Raw genomic sequence first — 25,290 nt, 5'->3', positions numbered from 1 at the left:
CGATTTAGTCACTAGGCGAGTGAGATTTGGGAAAAAAAGTTTTTTTTGAACAACCCTAGTGTTACACGTCTCTTGTTTACATCGTCTAGCCCCAGGGGCGTGTCTGCTTCCAAAGACTGCTCCAATTCGTTCCGACACCAATCTTTTTGTTGTATCATTGCATTATTATTAATCTGATACTGTTGTTGATCTTCTGAAATAAGGACAAGATAGTTTCATAAGACCTGGTGCTACGAACACAAGTTGGATGCAAGCAGGATGAATCGCTAACGTGGCGTAATTTTATAATAGCCACACTGATTTTGCATTATATGAGGCTTCCCAAACACCAACTGATTGTGCCACTGATTAAAAGAGATTGTTCTTTCTTGGCAGTGCACTACGCACCTCGGACACGGTCGCGGTCAATATTCGAAGCCCTTCCCTGCTCTCCGGCCAGGCGTCGAAATAAAAGAAGCCTGTCCTCATCTCGACGCGACCCTTACATCAAGCGCACGCATCTTAACAGTTCTACGGACAGCTCGTCGGACGACGAAATGAAATTTCACAAAGGCCAGAAGAAGAGTACGGACAGAGCTCGAAATGAGTGAGATATCTTTCTGTTCGCCGCCTCGTTCGCTGTCTTGTACAAACTGCATATCTACTTGGGTTGACTGTCGGCTAATACTGGAATGGAAACAGTTCCGGTGCTTGCGCGGATTTTGAAATGTCGGTAGTTGTAATTCTAGCAGTGTTGGGATCAAGTCACCACCGTCTAGTCACAAGTCAATTCGAGTCATTGCGCATTTTGACACAAGTCGAGCGACTCGTTTTTAGGAGGTGACTCAAGTCAAGTCACGAGTCAAGTCAAATTGAATGTTCGAAGTGTCAGTGATCATTCAAAGTCATTACATTTTTCTAGCTGTGTGAAAGACAGAATAATTGAATCAATTAACGAATATAAAGGTACATATACATGCAAAAATTCGTTGTATCGCTCACGCACGCGTAGAACTGCTACTAGAATACGTTAGTAACTGTTTAGCTACATGCTACATTTTGTTGTTATCACCTTAAGTAGAAAGGATTGAATACGAAGCCACGAGCAGCTACCAATTGATATATGGTAAAATACAATACATATCTGCACTAACGTGAGAATATATACATTAGGGTTGTCCAAAATTTGGAAAATCTCAAGAATGATGGGTATCAATGTCTCATTCTATAGATTATTGATAAAAAACAACAATGAGCCTGGAATAAGCTCACAAGAACGGGTCGTTAAGATTTGTCGCAAAGCGTTTGAAAGTAACTACCGACGAGTGGGCGACTGGTCGTGCTAGCGACCATAGAACGGAATCAAGACCAATCCTTAGAGCATTCAAGACTTGAGTTATACAGCACGACTGGAGCCTAATAAGATCAGACCAAGTAGTGTCATTGTTGAGCTTTATATTTGTATTTAACTATGATGCATCTCTTCTGAGACAAGAAATTCGTTCGCCTCTTGCATAAGCGCCTTTGCAATATTTCTCCGCATGCTCTGTGCTATCCATCGGTCAAAACAGACATGTGTAGGCTACGGCGGTTTCCTTCACAGTAAGCCAGTCCTGCTTTAAGTTTGTGTGAAGTAGCTGTTGTTTGTTCATCATCACGTATCTAGTCACTCAACATGTCCTGAATCAATCTTAAATCATTATCTGCCAACCAACCTACAATGCGCTTACAGAATCACTGCCGTTAGCAGACTCCTGTAACAACTGATCAGCAAGCCACTACCGCCGTGATCACTGAAGCATAGCCGATTAGCCAATCGAGAGCCGTGATTTCGTGATTACTAGTCTTGTTGCCGTTCCATGGTCGCTGGTACGCCCACTCGTCGGTAGCTACTTTCAAACGCTTTGCGACAAATCTTAACAACTTTCCTGTGAGCTTATTCCAGGCTCATTGCGGTTTTTTATCAATAATCTATAGAATGAGACATTGATACCCATCATTCTTGAGATTTTCCAAATTTTGGACAACCCTAATATACATATAGTCAAGCCACGTTTCTGAAGTGCCAAGTCAAGTCTCTTTTGCAAAGCGACTCAAGTGCAGTCGAGGAATGCGAAAAAGTTGACTCGAGTCATCCCAACACTGAATTCTAGTTGCGGATTTTGAAAAGTGAGTCGTGCCATGGAATGCTACCGGATCCGTGAGCCAATCTCAGGGCCTCCCTGGAGGGTATGACACACTCAACGCTCAACGATTGCTAAGCAGCGTGTCATCGAACATCGTATGTATGTGATGAGTGTGTGTCTTGATCTCCAGCCCCTAAGACCGGCTCACAAAAGCCGTCTTGAAAACCACTGCGTTAGCTGCTTGTGATAGTTGCACATCTTTGTAACACACCTGAAATGCTTTTCTGTTTTTAGCTACGATGTTTTTCTAATGTCATGTCACGAAACTTTTCCAGATGCATGCCCGTCAATATGTCCATGTCTGATATCGCCAAACATTCGTACGCCGGGGACAGAAAACGTGTGAACTCGACGTTGACGGCAGACATCGACCCGATGGCGATTGATACCTCGGTGAGAACGGGAATTTCGGTTAGGCCTAAAGTTATTTACGTTTTGACTGATTCCGTTGGTCGTAAACTGTACTTTGTTTGTGATCTTATTGATTAATAGTTTGTTGCAGGGTTGTAATGACTACTCCAGCCGATTTTAAAATGTGTTTAAGGACTTGACCCGGGTCACTTTTTGTATTGACACGACTTTTACTTGAGTCATTGTGCGTGACTCGAGACTAGGACGGCCAAGACAGACATTTCTATGTAATTTCGAAGAATAGTCAGGTCACCGCATTATTGGTATTTTGTCTATCAGCCCTGATACTTGGGAAACAGAGCCAGAAACCGTTAGGACCGAGGAAAATGACCATATTATGAATGCGAGCCATTCTATATCACTTTGGCAGAGTTGAAATGTGGGCTGAACCGAATTGAACTAAAACTTAAGAGATAGCACAATGACTTGGACTTGAACTCGAGTCGCAATACTATGACTCGGACTCTACTCAGTGACTTGGACTCGGACCTGACTCGATAGTGAATTGAAAGTCAAGTCGAGTCATTTTCAAATCACCACCGAGTCAAGTCTGAGTCCAAGTCAGCGAGCAGAGGGTCGAGTCCAATTCATGGTATTTTGACTGGAGTCCGAGTCATTGTGCTGCCTGGTCAGTTTCCAGTTGAAATCTTGTTTAACCTTTTAATAACGCTGTTTGGTGATATCAACTGATACGTATTCATAATATGCTAATTTTTTATTTGCATTTTCAATTAGCCTACCAGTACCAATAGACCAAATACCAAAAGTGTGGTTACCTTACTATTCTTCGAAATTACAATGATGTGTCGGGCTCGGCACTCTGAGTCTCGAGTCATTACAACCCTGATGTGAAGGCTACTTCGAGTGGATATAAGAAAGGGGTTTAAGCAAGTAGTTTCATAAGGTACTACGGCCGAGGGGTCGTAGGCCTATGATTTTAGCTGTTGATCATAGTTGACTCCTTTTGAAAATGCAAGATGTGGGCTGTATTCGCGACTGACAGAAAATGACCAACGTCGCTACAAGCATGTTCGGTCACTGAATATGAATCACCTTGACGCAGGGGCTATGTCACGCTGATTTCGACAATTTTAAAACAAATGATTCTACAATATTCAACCCATATAAAGTAGTATTGCCCGAAAAAATGTTCAAGTAGGTAGAAGTGGAATCAGCCTAAAAACATATCCATTTGAGAAGAAGTGTATGTAGTCGACAACTATGTGGGTGCTACGAAAACGCGGAAATACTTCCTTCCATAGTATACCCACTGCTCCTGCTTGCTCTCCAGTCACCAGATGTTGTATTTTCATCGCAGGTCAAATTTTCATCGGTAGGCGGTCACGGCAAGCACATCAAAGCGCTCAAAGAAATGGTGGTGTTCCCGTTACGGTATCCCGAGGTTTTCCAGAAGTTTAAAGTATCACCTCCTAGGTTTGTAATTTTGCTATTTTTTATAGACTTTCGAACACAGTGGTGGCGACTCATGATGATGTTAGCAGGGGGGTCCGTGACAGCACTGGAAAGTGATAAAATCAGTATCGATCGATAGTCAATCAATTTAATGTAAAACTTTATGTAGAAAAACTTCACATCCTTGATTGGGAGGGTTAATTCATGTTCTTATTATCCTCGTTGCACATATGACTCCTGGAGATGTTTTCATAAGGTGCTCGCGGTAACAAGTTGAGCTGTGAAGGTCTGCCTATGTGGAAAACTTGATTTGACAACTTCTGTGACTGCGACGGCTTATTGCAATGACATTTGATCGGATTCTAAAGTACAATTGAATAATATAGGCCTATTTATATTGATATGAGCCCGAATATTTTCGTACCACACTGGTCAGGGGTGATTTTCAGTAGAAAATTGAAAAAAAACATTGTATATCAACAATAGTAGCACCGAATATTGTCGATTGTTGATATGCATAGTTCCTTTCCATTCTCAGCTAGTTTCTGACAAGCTCAGGCCTATTTCAATATGAATATATTCAATTGTATAATAAAGTTCTCTCTTCAGATTTGAGCATTTCAACAAATACTCCTCCAATGGATGTTAAATTCATTTGGCTTCGTCAAGAGTAAATGTGGAAAATCTTTGACTTTGCGGCCCTGGTTAATCCCGTACACATTGCTTGCAGGGGCTGCCTTTTCTACGGACCGCCCGGCACTGGGAAGACGCTGATGGCGCGCGCCCTGGCGAACGAATGCTCTGGCGACGGACGCAAGGTGGCGTTCTTCATGAAAAAGGGGGCGGACTGCCTCAGCAAATGGACGGGAGAGTCTGAACGACAGCTGCGGATCTTGTTTGACCAGGTAGACAGAGGGGCGTGTTTTTCATCCGTGTGTGGGGTTCACCTTGACTAACGCAAAACCTATTCCGACCTATCGCTTCGAAGTATCAAAAGTTGTTCACAAGTATTTTTCCAATAGTCTGCCTCCTGTGTTTGATGACTTTTTCATACCTGCTAAACATGTCCATTCCCATTACACGAGATCTTCGTCTAAAGGAAACGTCTACTTACCCCAACCCAATAGCAACCTAACTAAGAGATCTATCGACTACTCGGGACCTATCATCTGGAATGCATTACCATCACATATCCGTGAATTGCCTTATAATAGATTCAAAAAAGCCCTACTTGATCACCTCTTGTCGTTACACTAACACTGTTGCCCTACCTCGCCCAGACATTGCTTCATTGATCATTTGCTACCATTGTTTAATTTTTTTTCTATTTTCCTTTCCTAACTAAACATTTCTTACAGCCAGACTGTTCTGAGTCAAGTGTACCTGTTTGATGCTGGTGTGATCAGACTAGATGACCTTCATGGTCTTATCGATCATTCCTATCTAATACCGAATACTGTGCACGCATATTTTCTGTACCACCATCACTGCCGTTTGTTATGTATTTTGGTTCGATGAAAATAAAGACTCTCTCTCTCTCTCTCTCCAGAGATTTTAGTGTCGTGCTTTTTGGGATTCGGATTGTGTTGTGTTGTGTTGTCACACTTTCAAATTTGTAGAACACATTATGACCCACAATGATATCTACCAGTACTCGGAGGTCGTCAATAACAGAGTAGGCTACCTCTGCTTGACAGAAGTCGCTACTCCATGTATGTTAGGGCTGTTCAAAATTGACATTTTTTCAAAGTTTTGCTGGCTACTTGATAAAATTGTGAGGTTACCTAAAAAAAAAATGCGGTCCACCAATTTTGACTCAATTCCAACCAGTAGAAGTGAAGTTGTTAGAACACAAAATTTTGGATTCGGAAAGAATAGTATTTACGGGGGCAAATTGTTTAGTTATTTATTATAGATCTACCTCCCGTGAATACTATGATTTGATATCTTAAATTTGGACCTCAGTAACTTCGCGTCCGCTGATTGGAAACGAGCCAATTTTGTAGTGTAACGTGTTTTTTTTAGATAGCCTATCCATGTTAACAGGCAGCTAGTAAAATTTAAAATAGTTGATTTTGAACATTCCTTCATTATTCATAGCTGTGTGCAAAATGCTTTCGATAAACGGCTAACTGAGGTTTTTTAGTTCTAATATGAATTATTGACACTGTAAAATAGTAATATTGCTTTAGATCGGTATATATTCTCTTTGCTCAATTAAATCATCTCTAACTAGTTGAATCATAACAATCGATACTCCACTCATATTCAAGTAGGCTACCTACCATACAATCGATCCAATGTCTCGGTCGTATATTGTGTGAAAGTCTTCTTGACAATTGGCTGATTGCCTTTCGTGTCGCAGGCTTATCAGATGCGTCCAGCGATCATCTTTTTCGATGAAATCGACGGGCTGGCGCCGGCGCGGTCCAGCAGGCAGGACCAGATCCATTCGTCCATCGTTTCGACCCTGCTGGCGCTCATGGACGGCCTGGACAACCGCGGCGAAATTACAGTTATAGGTGAGATTCTGAGTTGCGGTTTTGCTTGCACGTCACGACAATTTTTCTTCTGACACAGGTGCTACGAATCGTATTGACTCCATGGATCCTGCCCTGAGACGCCCCGGACGTTTTGACAGAGAATTCCAATTTTCCTTGCCTGATAAAGAGGTATTCGATGCTTCCTGTTTGTCGAATTCTGTGATTTTTTCTAAATGTATAACACGTGTTTCTAGGCATTGCCTTTAGTGGGAACAATATATTGAAGTGTAGAAGTGCTTGTGCAGTATCCTCTGATAATTGTCTACCTTAAATTCAAGTCGATTTTTGGATTTGATCGCGGGCAAAATATCAGATGTAACCTGTTCAGTGTTCAGCCACCTTTGCATCAACAATATCAATAGAGCCTTATTTTACCGGACGAGATTCTCCGATCGCCCATATCACAAAATGTGATTTACTACTTCTGCAATCCAGGCCCTGCCAGGAAAAAATCACTTTTTATAAATATATATTTAAAAAGCGTTATTGTACTTGGTGATGTCTGCGGTCAATGCAGTCAAATCAGCAGAAAGTTGCATTTATTTTTCAGAAAAGTTGCGCTAAAAGTTGCCTTTGTGCTCAAGTTCCTTGAAATTATTAGGGTATGAGATACTTAAAACACTCCGTATGCAAGGCACTGTTGCAAAACTCAATGTTGGCAACTCAATGAAAATCTCATTTTCGGCGGTCTAGCCTGAATGTACGTCAAATCAGAAAGGACCTAAATTTTAAATGGCGGTGAAATAATCAAGCGATATATTTACATGTAGTGCCAAAGATTTCCAGTAATAAGTAAAAAATAGAGGAGAGTTGCAAAATGTTGCGAGATAAGATTCCTCAAACAGCTTGAAACACCATACTAAATAGCGTCTGAGTATTTAGGAAGCAGCTGGAAGCTGTAGGAAAACTTGCCCTACCGGACTTTGAAAACAAATTTGAAAACATATTTGTGGCAGATACGTCACTACCCCCGGCTATCCCGTGGCAATAACTTGATCAAATTGCCATCGTCACCGTTTGTTAATTACCACCCACTTACCACTGTGACAGGCGAGAGCTTCAATTTTAAAAATTCACACGAGCGAATGGGACCCACCGTTGAAGCCGACGTTTGTCGATTACCTCGCCAGTAGAACAGTGGGCTACTGCGGCGCCGATCTCCGGGTGAGTGTTAGCTGTCTGCTTTATGTGATCAGACTCGCGAACACGTCTTTCAACCATGTAATATGTTTTCAGGCTCTTTGTGCGGAGGCGTCGCTGGTGGCTTTGCGTAGAAGGTACCCGCAGATCTACGAAACCTCGGACAAGCTTCAAATTGACGTTGATTCTATTTCTATCGAATACAACGACTTCACAACTGCTATCCAGGTAGATGCCTGTATTTTATTTGTTGTTAGTTTTCTGCTGTGTTGATATTTATATTCAGAGGCAGTCAGTAACATACAGTCAGTGATTCTAGATGTACATTAATGTATCAAACTTTCCGCCATGAAAACTATCACTTCAAATCCAAAATTTTGAACAACGATTGGAGAGGCACGATAGTGACTTTACGATATTACAGTTTCAAACATTCCGATACCATGGATCTGTCTGAAAAGTACTTTTTAGCCAGCTTTTCCTTCTGCATCCCGGCACCCCTATTTTGTGGCAAAATTTCCATTAGTATTCCAGATAATTCAGTTTTGACGGTTGTACGAGTGTTATCGGTATGTTGATGTTTTTCCAGACAATCCTACCTAGTTCGCAGCGGTCCGCCGGCAGCCCGGGACGCGCGCTGTCCGCTAAAATGAAGCCTTTGCTGCTGTGCTACTTGAAAAATATCGTGCAACAACTCGCCGGATTGTTGCCGCAGCTCAAAGGTTTGTGTTGTCTTACTTCGATTGGTCGATAGCATTGACAAATAATATCCAACCCTTATTTTGCCGTAGCAGACTACGACTAATTGAGCTAATTGTCGCAAAATTCTAACTTTAATCTAATTTGTGAAATGTTTCCCTGCTCCAACTCAATCCAATTTATGAACTACATCTATGGTGTCATTCGAATAATAATTGAATTTCTGGTTTTCCTGAAAATACTGCAGAACTGTATAATGAGACAAACGAGTCAAGTTTGCTGCGCGGACATTTGTCATTCTCTTGCTTACTACAATGAACTCTGATTTGGTGTGAATTGATGCTGATTCAATTTTCAAGTTTTCTTGGATTCAGTGATTCTAGTCTGATATGGAGGAAACTGTGCTGCTGTAATTCTAATCTTATTTGGAAGATGTGAATATTTTCTAGTTGGCAATCTCTGTATCGCAGTAGCTTAGGTTTTCATTGCGCTGTGTGCATAGGCGCCGAACGCTAATTTTCCTTAGACATGCGAGTTTGATGACGTCACAGAGGAATGATTTCATGATCCGACGGAATTGATAATTAGGGATAATATAGCATCAATTCATGAGGGTTAAGTGCCTGCATAAATGCCAATTATGCAATATCTTCGTGTTAACAAACTTGCGCGTATGATAAGCTTGTCGACGAGTCCGGAAGTGCTGTCAATTAGCGAGTCCCTGATCGCTAGCGAACAATTAAATACGCCGCTTATCAACGCGTATTACGTAACCTCGGCGACGATTTGCGCAAGGCAAAATGTCCGAGTTGTTATGGAATCTGTTCTATAATGGCACCGATTTCAGGTTGTTCAAACCTTTCTCGTCTTTTACAACTCAAGCCTTGACAGTTGACACACATCTTCTGATGGTTATGTTTAGGTATTAGCGGAATTCACTTGCGCATGCACGGCGCACTCACAATCGCACATGTCTGCGGACATTCGATGTCATTCAGGTCAGCGATGTCGCTCTTTAATTACAATCGCTAACCAACAAACACGTAACGGCATTGTCACCAAGCCATCGAAAGATTGGAGCTAACGCATGCTAGGCTCGAGAGACGCGATAGTTGGCCACTGGCCAGCGATGATATCTTTCGTACCAGGCCTGTTGCGGATGCGATTGTGTAGACAAGCGATAATATCGTGTGCGCCAATGCAGATGCGATAGTGCAGGCAGCGATGGCACCGGGCCTACTGCTGATGTGATTGTTCATCATGCTCAAGCGAGTGAAACTAGGCTTGTGGGAGACGCGATAAAGCAGGCAAGCGTCCCAAGCGATGATTGCCGAGCGCACGGCAATCAATGACACAATTTCGCGATCATCTCAGCGGGATATCGCGTCGCGTTACATTGTGCACAGACAAATCTCGTTAATTGGCAACGCGCTTGTAGCCAATCGGCCACGCGCAACGGGTCACCTCGCTCACATAAGCGGTAGCAGGTAATGTCGTAAACGGAAATACATTGCGATTCGTTCTAAATAACACAATCGGGGTTTATACCGATTCATGCCAAACCGAATTCTAGGCATGCCGCATACCTAAAAAATGTCTAGGCATGCCTGGCATGCCTTGCATGCCCAGGTTCGGCGCCTATGGCTGTGTGTTCAACTGAGTTCAACTACTAAGCCTATGCTAGTCAACAACAGCACTAGCCGCTCGTCAACCTAGTCTAGACCCAACCCTAGGCAAATGTAACCTAGTCTAACTCCTTCCCCGATCTAACGCAACCTTAACCAAATCTAACTCTCGCCTAACCCATCCCCAATTTTATCTACACTCAACCCGAAACAAATCTAACATAATCTAAACCGAGCCCTAATCCAACCCAACCTTTACCCAATCTAAAGCCTCGCCTAAACTAACCTAAGCTAGTCCAAACCCAACGCTAAGCTTACCCAATCAAGCCCCAGCTTCAAACTATACCTAACTTACTACAACACTGCACCCAGCCCGAATCTAACTCCAACCCAGTGCATTTATTTGAATGCTAACTCAGATATACTTGAACCTTCCTTTTGTTTAATGACCTTCTTGCTGTCATTACTATACACTCCTTTTCTGTGTACAGCAAAATCAAAAGTTCTTCAGTCTACTACGACGTCGTCCAACAACTCTGGAGCAGACGACCAGCTCACTTGGTTCCCTCCTGTGTCGATCTATTCAAACGAAACAGGTAAGTGATGGTGTAACGCCGTTCCATTTGACGTGGCGTAAATTGGTCGCTTTTTTGTGCAGATGAAGATGTCAGTTCGGTGGCACTTTTGGGGCATTGCACCGGCGAATCGTCGAATTACAGCAACGTTGTCCGTGCCATCACGTCGGAAGAGCAGACGTAAGTGTATTTCTTTTCAAGTTTAAGGCTTTAGCCTAAATTGTGTTAACAAACGGAGTTCGTGTATAATCTAAGAAGAATAGTACATTGAGCTCGAGCTTGCTATCGGACCATCATAGTAAAAGAAATTATTGCCTGTGATTTTGCTGGCCTTCCGTTTGTGTAATTTCTTTATATTGACAGTTTGATCACTGTGGACCGACCTCGAATGCTTGTGTGCGGGGAGTCCGACGCGGGATTCCTGTCGCACGTCGTGCCCGCGTTACTTCACGACATGGAAAGCATCCCGATTCACTGTCTCGATTCGGCATCCATGTACGGCACCGACGTTAGGACGACTGAAGAAGCCTGCGCGCAGGTACTGTATCAGTGTTGGTATTACTGTAATTACGAATATAAAATCACAGGTAAAATTGGCAGACTTGTGTGCAAGGTACCAATCCCAGTTAGTTGACTGACTGCCTGTAATTATTGTTTTGACACTCTGTCTCATATCAAGTCTTGATACTCTGATTAGTTTCATCGTATATTGTGGTGAAATTATCATGGGAACATCATAAAATAGCACAAGTATCACGATACTGAATATATTTCTGAAAGAGGCACGTATTTGTAGTGTCATGATAGAGATTTTGCTTTAGTCATAAAGACACATCATGCAATTTGGGATTAAGCCACCAGTAGCAGCAGTGACTTGACCACCTTTGCCTTTATAAGAGCGACAAGAGTATCGGTTGATATCTCACTGCAGCGTAGCCCTGACCGATATTGTCTCGTGCAAAAATCTTGATAATCTTTTTATATTTTAGGTGTTCCGAGAGGCTAAACGGGTCACGCCGAGCGTCATCTACTTGTCGAACGCGGACAAATGGTGCGAGGTCGCGTCGCCAAGCGTCAAGTCGACCGTGTTCTCTCTACTGCGAGATATTCCTTCAGATCTGCCCATTCTCTTCCTGGGTAGGTGGTGATTGTAAAATCGGATATTATTTACGGTGTAGCCTGTTCAAAGATATAGATTACTAGCCTACAGATGCGCTATTAGAGTCGTCACACTTGAATACCCAGAGAGGTCTACCGCTGAGCCGGCTAAAAGCAGCATAATAGACTATCCTCCAGCTGTTGACCCGATCATTATAATTTGAGGGGACTAGCAACCGTTAAATTTAAAAAAGCATCAGAATTTTCAAATTTTTTGGGGGGGTTGCAAATATTAACATGGTGCCTCTGTTTTCTCGGCATGGCCTTATCTCACCAAAAAACGAGTAAAAATTGCTGAATTTCAATTTCACTCGGCATACGGTTAGTATTTTCTTTCCAATGCTAAAACGTTCTATAGCGGTTTTCTCCATTGTAAATTTTCGGTATGACGCTTGTGGTTTTTTTTGAAAAGCCAACATCCAGATCTATGTTTCACTCATTCTTTGTTTGGCCTAGGTATAACATGGTCTGAGTAGAGAGCGCCACAGCAAACTTGAATAACTAATGAATTTTGAAATTGCAAAACTAAATTTCTCCCAAGCGAGTTGCACATAATCCTTTGAATTTTAGCAACACGCAAGCCTGTTCTATGACTTCCTAAAACCGGCATTAGATCGGAAAGGTGGCATCACAATTTTGGGGTACGGTGTTTCGCGCGTCGGAATACTATTTCTCCTGCCAAATCCAAATACAGTGGGTTAGAAGCTTAGAACTACAAGTTGCGACATTTTGTTCGTAGCATAGCGACACCTAGCATCTGTGAAAATTTCATGCTGATGGGGGTTGCCCTTTGAGGGATAGCTCTGTTCAGTTGCAAGTCCCCTTGGTAAAACTGGTCTTGATCAAAAGCTACTGTCGCACTGATTTCGAAGTTGTATTAAAGTCGGGTCAGGGCAATGGAACCACCCTGCAGCACCCTTCAAAGTTCATTGTCTTGAAAAATCGTAGCGCAGCTAAACAATGACCATGATAATGGCCAATTGCGTCATGCGACTATTCGGAACAATGCCTATTTTGAGGTTTTGACGGCTATTTCGGTAGGGCTCCATTGCCCTGACCTGATTTGAATTTCTATATTCGGAATCAGTGTGACAGATACTTTGGACTGAGGCTAGTATTAATGAATTTGACCGCTTGGTTTGGCAGTTACAGGACTGCCAATAATTCTGTTTTTATTTCAAGATTTTATTCAAGTGCGAAGGCTTAGTTGCGCATCCATCCATAGGTTGGTAATCTATAGTAGAACACGACTTTGGCATAAGTTTGCATTCGTATTATGCGTGGAATCACCATAGGAAGTGTGTGGAACACCTATCACAAATAGAAACTCAATGTGTACAATTCGCCAGTAGTGTCAACACCAAGTCTCATTTCCAAATGGAATTGTGTTACAGCGTCATCAAGTTGCGACTACCGCCAGCTACCCCGCTACTTTTCCAAACTCTTCCACACCGATTTCCAAGAGGTGTACGAGTCCAGGTTTCACACCACTGCCGAACAAAGACGGGTCTATTTCGCCCCCATCTTTTTACTTCACGCCGTAACCCCACCGGCAAGAAAGACAGACAACAGTGAGTATGGAACGGATATCGTGGTCCGCTTACTTTAAACATGTCGAAGTGAAGAGAGAGTTTTGGATTTTATATTAAGTTTACGATATTAATAATTTGAATTTGATGGAGAACGCCAAATAGGTTGCCTAAAAACACTAAAACAATTTGGGCTCAATTCCAACCCGTCAAAGTGAACTTTGTAGAATAGTAAACGTTGGATTTTACAAAAATATTTATATTTACTTCAGTAAATTCTATCAATTAGCTATGATGCTATGTCGAAAGCTTGTTGCTCAGAATACTGGTTATTTACATATCTTTACACTCGGTCTTTATAATTTCCTGGCATCAAGATATGTTGGCATTTCTTTGGAATTAAACCAAATTTGATGTGCGACGATTGCTTAGAAAACCATACGATTTCAATGTTACCCTTTGAAATTTGAAAAAAAGGTTAATAACAGGAACAGTTTAATATCTAATATAGTTGAGTTAGAGTTATGTTAAGAGTTAGGGCTGCAGTAAGGTTTGCGTTTGGGTTGGGGTGATTATAAGTTTTAGATTTGGAGGTAAGGTTATGAAGACTGGTAAGTTTTTAATGACTGGCTGATGAGATTTGAGAATCACTGGGTTGAACCACGTTTGACAACTAAATGCTACGGCTATTTTTGCTCTATTTTCATTATCATTTATTGTATTTTAGTTATGTGTATTTTGTGTTGATGATTCACGCCGGCTATCTTTTTATCCAGGTCACGTGCAAGAGCGTCTAGAGGTGGCCAAGGCCCCGGAGCCTGCGCCCCTGACGGCCGAGGAGGTTCAGAAGCTGGAGAGGGGTGAGGAATCGGTGATGAGGAATAGGTATAGAGGAAATATAGGAAATTATCGTTTTCGTGATTTAGAATCAGCATTTTAATCTTTGTGCTCGCATGAAACGTACGTGTTTAAACTCACCACATCATTTATACATTATGCTGCTATGACGACATTGGAGGGTGCTCGATTTTGCCTAGCTTTAGTCGTTACCAACGAGTATAATCAAAGTATGTGAGCGATTTGCCTTCGTGCGCCGTGTGATATCATGTTGTGACAACATATTCGTTTCAGAAGCAGTGCAGAGTCCGCCACGGCGCATGTCCTCACGGTGCCGTAAAAATAGCCGGTCCGTGCCCGACAAAGTGGAACAACCGCCGCCGCCCCCTCCGTTTATCGTGGACAGAGCCAAGTTTTTGGCTTTACTCGAGAAAGTGGTGTCGGTAAGCGATTCCGTTCCCATAGTTTTGGTGGTTAATCGATTTTTGCCAGATGCCAAATGACTTCTGTAATGCGACTAAAGATCTTCAAATATATATTCTGTTGCCACGATACACAGGTTACTATAGATTACTAACATTCGGATGGATACACAACTCCCTGTGGTTACGCTTGGGTAAGCAGTGTCTTTTACTATTGGGCAATCTAAAAGCAGCCTAATTGGGCGAGCGATTGTTCGTAACACTGCCGATTTTCAAACTTTGAGTGCTTTGAGAGGTGGTTCCATTGCCGTATCAAGATTTTAATTTGCATTGCCGAAATCAGTGCGATACCAGCTTTCGATTGAGACCAGTTTGGTTCAATTCCAGCGCTCGGGTCGGCTGCTATAGCCCTACCAATTATGCGGCTTCTAGATTGTGCAGCGATAAGAGAGACTACTTGCCCAAGCATAACGGCAGGATCTGTGTATCCAAAACACCCAAGCTTTGAATTCTTGTCGGTAGGGTCAAGCCCGCCTATGACAAGTTACGGATGAAGATCCTTTGGCCAAAACACCAGAATGTCTTGTTTACTGAATTCCTACCAATTTATATATATACATCATGTCTTAAAATCTGAACAAGAACTTTGGTGGATCCATTGCGGAAACTCTGTACTACGCCCTTACGGGCGTAGCTATTAGTTTTTCTCGCTATGCTGCCTTCGGCAGGTTAACATCGCGAAGAAAAATCTCATGTAGCATAAATCTGGCGAAAAATAATATTGTTATTTGTTTGTGTCGATTTACTTCAAGCCTTCAAAATTCCGGACATTCGGCATATTTTAGAAATTCCTCCCGGACGCAGTTTAAACAGTGAAATTTCGGACATGTCCGGGAAATTCCGGACGTATGGCAGCCCTAATCTAACCCAAACTTCGCTTTCCCAGTAATTAGATTCTCGGGTTGGTTAATAATATGTAAAATTCGAGAGTATTTTGCGCATTCAAGTCACGAATTGATCTGTGGTCTTTGCCACCGGTCCGTGCGAGCTGGCGCGACATCGAGAGAGCAAGAATTTTAGTTTAAACTTTTTGCTTCCTTTTCAGCTCACGCAGTTTTTCAATCTGATGGACTTGGAGAAATTCCACGCCATTTTGTCGAGGTGTATCGACAAGCATAAAATGCGTTACAACAGAAGCGCATTAGCCATGGTGAGTTCGGCGCTTTGCAGTAGACTATGAAACATATGCGAATTCCTCTAAAATTCTGATTCAGAAATTCGCTTTGATACCTATATCACTGATATCATGCATATTCGCCAGTAAAACCAAAATTGTCTGGTGATATCATGATGTGACGAATTTCAAATAGAACTTCTAATTAGTGACAGTATTTTTTTCTAAATGTATCATATATAAACTATATTTATTCACAATCATTTGTCACGAATCAGAGCCTCTTATCCGGACTGTGTATTTTGACTTGATGTGTGCTCTTTTCGATGAAGCTTCGCTCACTTTGCCGAAATTGTCGCGTTTCGCCACAGGAACTCGAATTGGAAATCGCGAGATGCGTCGGAATGTTCTCCACAGCCAATCACAATTCTTCTGCCGACTCGGACAATTCGGAATGAGCAGCTATACACCCACGTACTGGATATTGAAAAGCGGTTTTGCAAATGATAACCGTAGGCTTAGTGATAAACAGCAACAAAATGACTATTCTTGAAAATAATATCATGCTATTCACGTAGAAATTGGGTTGACTTCTATTATTTCAAAGCAAATTCTGCAACTTCATTTCTTCAAATACGCGGTCGTGTCTTGAAAATCCGCTCCTTCGATTTGATATGAACAAGTGCCGAAAATTCATTTCCACAAATAGAGATGGTGGCAAATGTAATAATCACGCGTTACGCGTAATTATCGAATGTAGCGTAACGCTTCCGACAACACATTTGGGTATATGATCGCAACAAATATTGCACTAAACCTATGTTGTCCTACAATCGTTGACCGCTAGACTGGGACTATTGCTGTATTTCATATAGCTTACGCATTCAAAGTATCCAGATGTAGCCTTTCTAGTTTATTTCATGTTCGAATATGACAATGGCTGTAAAGCTGTTGATATAAATGCTCTGCGGTTTTGAAAATGCGCCTTTTAAGGTAGATTCCATCACCACGTGAACAATATGAAATTCAGGTTCATGATCCAGCTCCATTTCCTGGCCGAGCCCGTAATATGGCCTTCTGTCTCAAGATCGAGTCATACCTTTTTCTTACGGATGGACCTGTCCATTGTTTGTATATAGAGGCTATTATTCCTCCATCAATTTCTAGCTACTGGAGCGAACAGTACATTATGACATCATACGAATAATTTCGTCGTCGGGCGTACATGCCCTAACCACATGCGATTTTGAGACAGATAAGCTTAGACTTGAAAAACCAGACGATTTTAGATCTCTATAATTCGACTGATTAGAGCGAAATGCCGGACATCAAAACAATGGGTTCTCACACCGCATGAAATTTGTTTTTCGCGCTTGTTCGCCCCTTTGCATTTTCTGAGTCATGTTCGCACAGGTACGGCTGGCCCCATGTTGATGATTATGTTGTCTGCTGACTAATTTCGAAGTAACATGCACTGTAACAATGATCAAGTGTTGGCATATCGGCGACTGTTGCTTGAATCGTCATTTTTTTTGGTTGCGGTCTTCCATGGTGACAGTTCAGAAAAGGTAGATAAACGGTCGCAGATTTTGCTGATAGATACATACTTTTCGCCTACGCCCAAGGTTAACACGCTATATACTACTTCTACGATGCTGTCTACAGTGTCTGTAGAATGTACATGTAAAATAGTCAAATATGTGATTATACGGTTTGCCGAAACCACGTTTCGAAAACGATTACACGAAAAACGGTCTGGTTTCGGCATACGTGACGCAGCGTCGTACGCCGTGTCGGGAAGTAGCACTACTCGCAGGAGATTGTCAGAAATTGTTTCCCACAACCGCATAAGCGATACCACGATAAGATACAGAGCATGTCGCATGAAGCCGGGTATCTCCGATTCGTTGAAATTGTACTTTTGTCCACTTTCCAACCGGTACGAACTACGAAAAGTGAGAAATAGTGCGTTGGTAAAATCAATACCCGGCTCCGCGAAAGGCAACGACACGCCAATGATGGCGAACGCAGAAAAACGAGCAGAGCCCACCGCACGAACAATAAAAGATGTTTATATCCATCTACCTTGGATTGGCCCCATTTCCACCCGCTTTGAAAAACAATTGATTTCTGCTGTCGGTAAATGTTACGATACAGTCAAAACCAATGTGATTTTTACAACAACACAACTGCTCCCTTCAACACGCAAAGACGTGCTTCCTGCACTTCAACAAAGTAATGTAGTGTACGAATATAGGTGCCACTGTGATTGTGGCTACGTGGGAAGAACGTCAAGACGTCTGCAGGACCGCATAAACCAACATGTCCCCAGATTTATCAGAACACGTGCGTCACGCGATGTGAAAAGCTCACCCTTAACTCATCCACTTAAGATTGATGCTGATCGATCAAAGGCCATTAATTCTGCCATCGGCAAACATCTGTTGGATAATCCGATTTGTGCGAATAATTATCGAGACGACCGATTTCGAATCGTAGGTCGAGGTCGTTCACAATTCCATTTGTGTGCCTTGGAATCAACTTTTATCAAAATACACCAACCAAAACTCTGTCAACAAAAGTAGTTCGTGTATCACCTAAAAATAGTACATTGAACGTTCTCTCATTCGAAATTTCATGCTGGTGACGTCATATTTTGTGATACGATTGTTGATATACAATGTTCTTTCCAATTCTCTACTAGTTGCTGACGATTACCCCTGACGAGTGTCAGCTGAAAATATTCGGATTCATTTCAATATGAATATACTATTTAATTGTAGACTGGACATTGTAAACTCAACGGGCACTTACATAGAATTGGATGTCGCGACGATGGCCTTCGTGCAACATGTGGCGTTATAGAGACGGTTGAGCATTTCTTGTTACAATGTTCTCGATATAGCTCACAGCGTAACTATTTTAAGGACATTGCACTACGAAACAATGTGCCCATAGACATTGTGTCACTTCTTGGCAACCCTTACACAATTTTGCCTGTGATCGATTATGTTTTCCTGACCGAGAGGCAACTATAATGCAGCAGTATAGAATCTAGTACACATGCCTACAACACTTTGGTCTGGTGCACAAGGCCGTAGCTGCTAAGCACCATAACCACAATATACATACATACATCCTAAATGCCAAGATGTAAGCCTACAGTAAGGGACACGAGATGTCTAATCATTGCAATCAGTGATTGCCAGCTCCATACCTGAATCTCTTGGATAGACTGCGTTGATGTCCAACGCGCAATATCCAAACTCGTAAGTGATCATAATCCGATTCGCGTATTCGACCGGTTTTCCGTCAATCAACCATTCGATCTGGAAATAATCATTACAAAATAATATATTCATCCTAAGAAATTATAAAAAAATCTTAAAATCATAATACTATAAATCAGGGGTGCTTAACCTACACTCCTAAAGTCTATCAACTCCATAACAGTCCGCAGACTAGTTTTAAGTGATCGATGTAGCTTATTTTCAGCGCGAAAGTGATTGATGACATTTGTTTATCCATCAGGCGTAGCATTTCCGATAAAAACTATGGCAGATGGTACAATATGATGCTATGATTAGAACTGGGCGATAGTGTGATAACCATTTTTAGTCATCAGCTACCAAAATTTCAAGCTTAGGGTTTCACGGTACTAACAAAAAATAAAAACTATTAGTAGTCTGGTGGTGCTCGATTATATAAATTAGAGAAATATACCTTCATTGAGGGATCCCCGACGGGTACGATGTGACATTCGAAGTGCGCCGACCCCAGTATTTTCTGTTTGACAGGGGTGAGCTTCTTTTTTATTCTAGGCTTCTGCAAACGCTTCTCGTCGTAAAGATCGCTTTCGTCGAAATTGTCAATCTGAAATTAGGCAGGAATTATTTTCCTTTATCTGTCCGCAAGCGTCGGGGTGTCCTGATCAGATTTGGACAACTGGAAAATTGTTATCTTCTCCAAATTAGATTGGAATTATAATTGTAGCTACACGGTTTTGTTCAGATTAGATTATAATTAGAATAATAGGTTGGACTGCACAGTGTTTTCTAAATTAGATTAGAATTATAGCTACACAGTTTTGTCCAAATTAGATTAGAATTAGAATTATAGCTACACAGTTTTGTCCAAATTAGATAATAATTAGAACTAGAGTTCACATTTTTCTTCAAATTAGGATTAGAATTACATCTACACAGTTTTGTCCGAATTAGATTAGAATTAGAATTATGGCTACACAGTTTTTTCCAAATTATGTTAGAATCAGAATTATACCTACGCAGTGTTGTCCAAATTAGATTAGAATTAGAATTAGAGCTTCACAGTTTTCTCCAAATTAGATTAGAATAGAATTATAGCAAGGCAGTTTTCTCCAAATTAGATTAGAATTAGAATTATAGCTACACAGTTTTGTCCAAATTGGATTAGAATTAGAATTATAGGTGGTTTTGTGCAGGATTAGAATTAGAATTATAGCTACATTGTCTATTACAAATTAAATTAGAATTAGAATTATACTTACATAGTCTTGTCCTAGTTAAATTACTATCGCAATTACGGTATTCCCCCAATAATCGAGTTCAGTTTATCACAGATCAGAGTACATTGCCATGGGCATGACAATGGCAAATGTCTGTTCATCAAGCTTGGCTCGTTTGGCCTCGTACAGTTTTCCTGTAGCATATCTGGGAAGCCTTACATGAGATTACAATTATAATTACTGCCCGGAAACCTTCAAAGATTTAATAAGAAATAGATTACCGGAATTTCGCTCTAAATGGTCTAATTGGTCAACTAGATTTATCTACAGTTGCCCAAGTAGTATCCTTACTCTTCTGGTCTCGCGGTCCGGAGACGGCTCCGAAGGCAAAAATTTCCTCGCCGCCTTCGGTATGTACAGCTTCCTTTCCGGTTCCGGTTCCGAATCTCGGGCGTGGACTTTGACTTTGCATCGGGTAAGGTCCCTTCCTACTTTGTTAACGGCGGTGACTGTGTACCAAGCGTCGTGTAGAGCAGTGCTCTTCAACCTTCTTCGACGTGGTACACCCTTTTAACGTTTGCTCAAAACTCGTACACCCCTGGTCTTCAAAAATGACTTTTTTCCTCAAATCGTACTGGCTACTTGATAAAATTGTTAGGTTACCTAACTTAAGCCTACACACCTAATTTGGTTCAATTCCAACCAGTAGCCGCATGGCTACGGGACAAGAAAGTTGCTATTTATTATATAAAAATAAATAACGAAAAATGTGAAATTTTTCTGTTGTCTATAAAAATGATGTTCTTCAAATTTGATTTAATTCCAACCAGTAGAAGCGGAGTTATTGCCGTCAAAAAAATTGGATTTGAATAAAATAGTATTTGGTCACAGAGTTTATTCGCAGCCAGTTAGGCCGCCCGCCACGCAAATTGGAATTTATTTCGTGTCAGCCCCAAAACAGCATGACATTACGAACGATAATCAACCTAAATGCAACAGTATTGGGGATAAAGTAAGTAAAGCTACTGCTGCAGAAGCGGTAATTCAGATCAGCAATGATAGCAGGCGCACCAGCCTACGGCGTATCAGGCCTGCCTCACACCACACACAGTCGATAGTAGCACATGGGCTGCCGGGCTGGAAGAGATGTCAGTAACCTCAGATCGTATGCCGCTATACACAGTCTATTGTCGCTAATTGGCATCACTAATAACAAAATACTAAATTGCAAATGTATGGCGAAAGATTGGATATAAAATCGGCATTTTAAAACAAAAGGGTTTCGATTTCAACACGGAAGCTGTTTCGACCCTGGCTGGCTACGTCACTTCATTCATGTGCATTGCAGTATTTATTAACGCCGGGTAGGAAGTACCGATTCAAGACGTCTGAGCTATCGCGGCGGTTTCCTCAAAAATCACTTAAAGAGAAATGACTATAGCTCAGACCTGGGCAAAGTGCGGCCCGCGAAGCCATCCTGTGCGGCCCGCGAAAGGTTGCTTGGAATTCTTAACATACAACCTGCTTTTTTAACGATGATGCGTGGACTAAAATTTAGGCTGTATCAACTAAACAGACAATTCGTTTGCTTTGAAGCCTGTTCATTAATATGTCACGACTACGCTTCCTACATACCTTCCATGCGTACTCCAGATTCAAAATAAAGGCATTGTGGCAAAGTATGAGCAACAATTAAATCCATAAGAAATCACTCTTTCCATAGTTTAGGTCAAACCTTCTTGGTTGCGATTGTCACATTACGCATTATACGGTACGAGTTTCAAATCGTAACGTGAGGCGTTTCCAAATCTGTAGTTGGTAAAACCAGTCAATCAGTGCTCGCCACTGCTATATGACTCATCATCATCATCATACCTAATATCTATCACCCATAAAGGATGAAAGTTCATGTCAAAAAGAGGAAATCGAAAGCTGAAATTCATAGAGGGTTTAGCGCACTAATATTTGTATACTGGAGTTAGGGGTAGACCCGTCATTTTAGTTTTTGCCAATCATGTCGGCGGAAGTAAGGGTTTGAATTATGACAAAAACACAAATCTCTCGGTCAAGAGAGGGCGAACTTCAGGAAAACTGCAAACTTCGCTCAACATCAAGGCTATTCGAGCTGCACACTACTCGGAATACAGCGACCAAAGTGACCAAGATTTGTACTATCCCATATACATTTCAGTGCAGTGGCTCTCGAACTGGGGGCCGCGAAAGCATCTGAAGGGAGGCGCGAAGCCGAAGTTAAATGCATTTTTTTTCGCGTCTCGCGCGATCTACTCCAAGCTCATAGTATAGTTATTGCTCTGTGTATTGTCCAAATTTGATATTATAGAATTCCCTCATCAACAACTATAACCTTCCATGGCATTAAACCATCCGTTGGATTGGGCGTGAACATTTTCACTATCATGAAGCGGGGCGTTCCTAAAATAAGTTCGAGAACAACTGTTTTAGTGTCTTAATAGAAGATCGTCGATAGGGGTTTAAAAAGAGTTAAAAACGTATCATATTTAACATTGTTTCGAATCATGACGGCAGATAGCTATTTCATTAATTAACCGCCACTTTCTCATTAGCTAACATACACTGAGCAGCATATATTAACAATATAATTTAGAAATAGAAACACACTGGATAATATAGCTAAAAATTTCCACTCGGCCCGCCAACGTATTTTCTACTTCTCATTTGGCCCGCGGAGTAAAATAATTGCCCATCCCTGCTATAGCTGAACACATGTTTGTTAACTGCATACTTTCCAACACCAAACGGAACCATTGGTCTATTGCCGACGGCTAAATGAATAGGAGAAATATTTGCTTATGACATCACAATCAAGCGGTGTACAGTATTACCCAGGGATATCTAGAAGTCTAGGAGTTCTAGATATCCCCGAGTATTACCTTTGAGATAACATCGTACCATATTGCTCATTAACCTGTGCGTCAACCTGTACTGACCCATAAACCTGCCTTTGTGATAGCTAGCCATCGGCTCATTGTAATTCGGATCTGGTACACCCCTGTACACCCCATCCGAGTGGTACACCCTTTTCAAATTCTGGTACACCCTAGGGTGTACGACCACCCCGGTTGAAGAGCACTGGTGTAGAGCGCGTATAGTGGACGGGATGGTAAGCAAGCCGTGCCCGTCGACGCCTTCAATTCTAAACAAGTTTTTAACTTGTTTATGCTGCCACCGCGACACCGTGGATCATTTTTTTTCACTCCGTGGTCTAATGTGTGTTTTTATCGCATATTTATAATCAAACTAGACTGGAACTAGCTAACCAATGCAGCTAGTCGACGGTCAACCAACTGCTGATTTTTTTAGTATTTCTAGTTCTAGTTCTAGTTCCGGTTGGGCGTTTTGAAAATGTAGTAGCCTGCACAAATGTGACCAATTCAAAATGAATTAGTATTGTATTACCAATTTGCTCAGTGTCACGTGACCCTGTGCGCAATTTGTATTATCGAGTGTTCCATTATCGTCTTTTATCGTTATTTCATACGAACCCCTGTCGTGGTATACACTGTTCATTTCATTGACCTTGGTGCAAAAAGCTGTAATGTCACAAGTACAAAACCTTATTTTTTTAGAACAACATCAAAACAAGTTTGATTAAGAATGATATAGTCCAGCATAGTTTATAAACTTTTTTTGACTAATCGCCCCCCTATCAAGCTAGAAATTTATTTATCACCCTCCCCCGAAAGGCAAATAATAACGCAGCACTTCTACTTTCCCGTACTGCTCAAGTATAGCTAAAATCTACTTCGTACACTACGTCAACTTTAACAGATTTTGATGCTGAAATACTAATTTACGCATACCTATTATTGCCACGCGAAACTAGTTTTGCGGTGCATTGCGATGACGGGTTGCTATAAGATGGGAGAATTAATAAGCAAGTTCTATAGACGTAATTTCCCCGATTTGATCCCGGGCCGGGCTAAGTCAAGCATTTGATCGCTTCTATCAACATCTTTCGATTATACATTGGAAGTAACAAGAAACATAACATTAATTAAATATGATTGAATGGACGTTCTAACACAGTGGTTCCCAAACGGTGGGGAATTCAATGGTTTCTGGTGGGGAATAGACCCATTTGTTCAAAATTAATCACAGGACAGTCTTCATATTCACGGAGACACACGCGCAATTACCGATACCAGTTAGCTGCTCTGGAATGTATGTATCGAACATTATATTGCGTGTTGTTAACAAATCCTCGTTTGAACTCTGGATGGCCAATGATGGCGTCACAAACGCATCCAGCACGACTAGTTTGACGTGAGAAAACGGTTTCGCGAAATTTTGAGCGTTGCTGGTATCCGTTCACAGTAGCCTACGTTTTACGTTGCAGTTATAGGTGATTGTCTTGTGTACTGGTGTGTCTTGTGTAGTCAAAGCAGCAAATAGCTGCTCTATGATGACAAAAGTGTTGGGTAGTGGGGAACAGGACCGTAACTGCCGCACGCCAAACCCTCCAATTATTGGGGGGGGGGGGCGAGCTCGAAGGGGACCAAAAGGATTTCGTGAATTAACATAAATGATAGAGTATTTTTTGGAAATTGATGTCAATTTTTCAAGTTGTTTTTTTTTTGCGCGGCGCGCGCGATTTAATATTGTCAAATATCTTGATTATTGGGTACTCATCCCCCACGAAGATACGTAGAATTTAAAGAAATGAAGACTTCAGCGTATGCTATTACTGCGCCACGACGCACCAAGACATGTGAAGTTATAGACCATGTAACATGCGTGTGTGCCAGGACGATCAGCGAGTAAACCTCGGCCGAGAAGGAATGCCCTTGTGGTGACCGAAAACTTATATGTATGTATTGTATATACAATATACATATATGTTCAATTGTCCGGCGGCGGCTAAATTGCTGGTGCCAAATGTTCCCGTTCTGGCAATTGGAACCCCACAGTACAAATGCCATCCCGCAAGGAAAAATTATTTGCCAGTGAAGCAATACAAATTAGATTTCCATGTCTTTTGACATAGCAGATATAGGAGGTTACGAAATAGCATCATGTAACGAAGTCAATGTGTCAACGGGTCTGCCCGATGATGTTCAATTCATATTTAGGG

At 41.6% G+C, this 25,290-nt stretch overlaps 1 protein-coding gene and 1 long non-coding RNA gene across 2 annotated transcripts; one reads left to right on the top strand and one right to left on the bottom strand.

Annotated features, from left to right (window-relative positions):
- Positions 1–295: 295 nt before the first annotated feature.
- LOC145432639 (ATPase family AAA domain-containing protein 2-like) lies at positions 296–15,275 on the top strand. The gene is made up of 17 exons (XM_080309489.1): positions 296–586; positions 2,441–2,558; positions 3,895–4,010; positions 4,720–4,894; positions 6,355–6,511; positions 6,570–6,661; positions 7,583–7,696; positions 7,769–7,900; positions 8,262–8,394; positions 10,488–10,592; positions 10,655–10,751; positions 10,935–11,109; positions 11,561–11,708; positions 13,124–13,300; positions 14,035–14,143; positions 14,442–14,538; positions 15,246–15,275. Exons 1-17 carry the CDS (start codon positions 312–314, stop codon positions 15,273–15,275), a joined length of 2,250 nt encoding a protein of 749 aa, XP_080165615.1. The 5' UTR covers positions 296–311.
- A 3,598-nt stretch (positions 15,276–18,873) lies between these two features.
- LOC145432642 (uncharacterized) lies at positions 18,874–23,361 on the bottom strand. The gene is made up of 4 exons (XR_013912913.1): positions 23,314–23,361; positions 20,529–20,724; positions 19,415–19,564; positions 18,874–19,020 (listed from the first exon to the last, which is right to left on the bottom strand). It is a non-coding gene; the product is annotated as an uncharacterized LOC145432642 (long non-coding RNA).
- Between the last annotated feature and the right edge of the window lie 1,929 nt (positions 23,362–25,290).

The sequence above is a fragment of the Botryllus schlosseri genome, unplaced genomic scaffold, assembly GCF_051294905.1.
Source record: "Botryllus schlosseri isolate E-star unplaced genomic scaffold, Bs_hap1 Bs53a, whole genome shotgun sequence".
NCBI lineage: Eukaryota > Metazoa > Chordata > Ascidiacea > Stolidobranchia > Styelidae > Botryllus > Botryllus schlosseri.
Note: the sequence above shows the minus strand (reverse complement) of the source record. Positions and strands in the feature narration are given on the sequence as shown.

Bases quoted from the DNA above. Each gene is read 5' to 3' on its own strand.
- LOC145432639 (XM_080309489.1), top strand. From the start codon at position 312: ATGAGGCTTCCCAAACACCAACTGATTGTGCCACTGATTAAAAGAGAT. The intron at 6,512-6,569 runs GTGAGATTCTGA...CTTCTGACACAG, and splicing joins CGGCGAAATTACAGTTATAG to GTGCTACGAATCGTATTGAC. The intron at 8,395-10,487 runs GTTTGTGTTGTC...TTCTGTGTACAG, and splicing joins ATTGTTGCCGCAGCTCAAAG to CAAAATCAAAAGTTCTTCAG.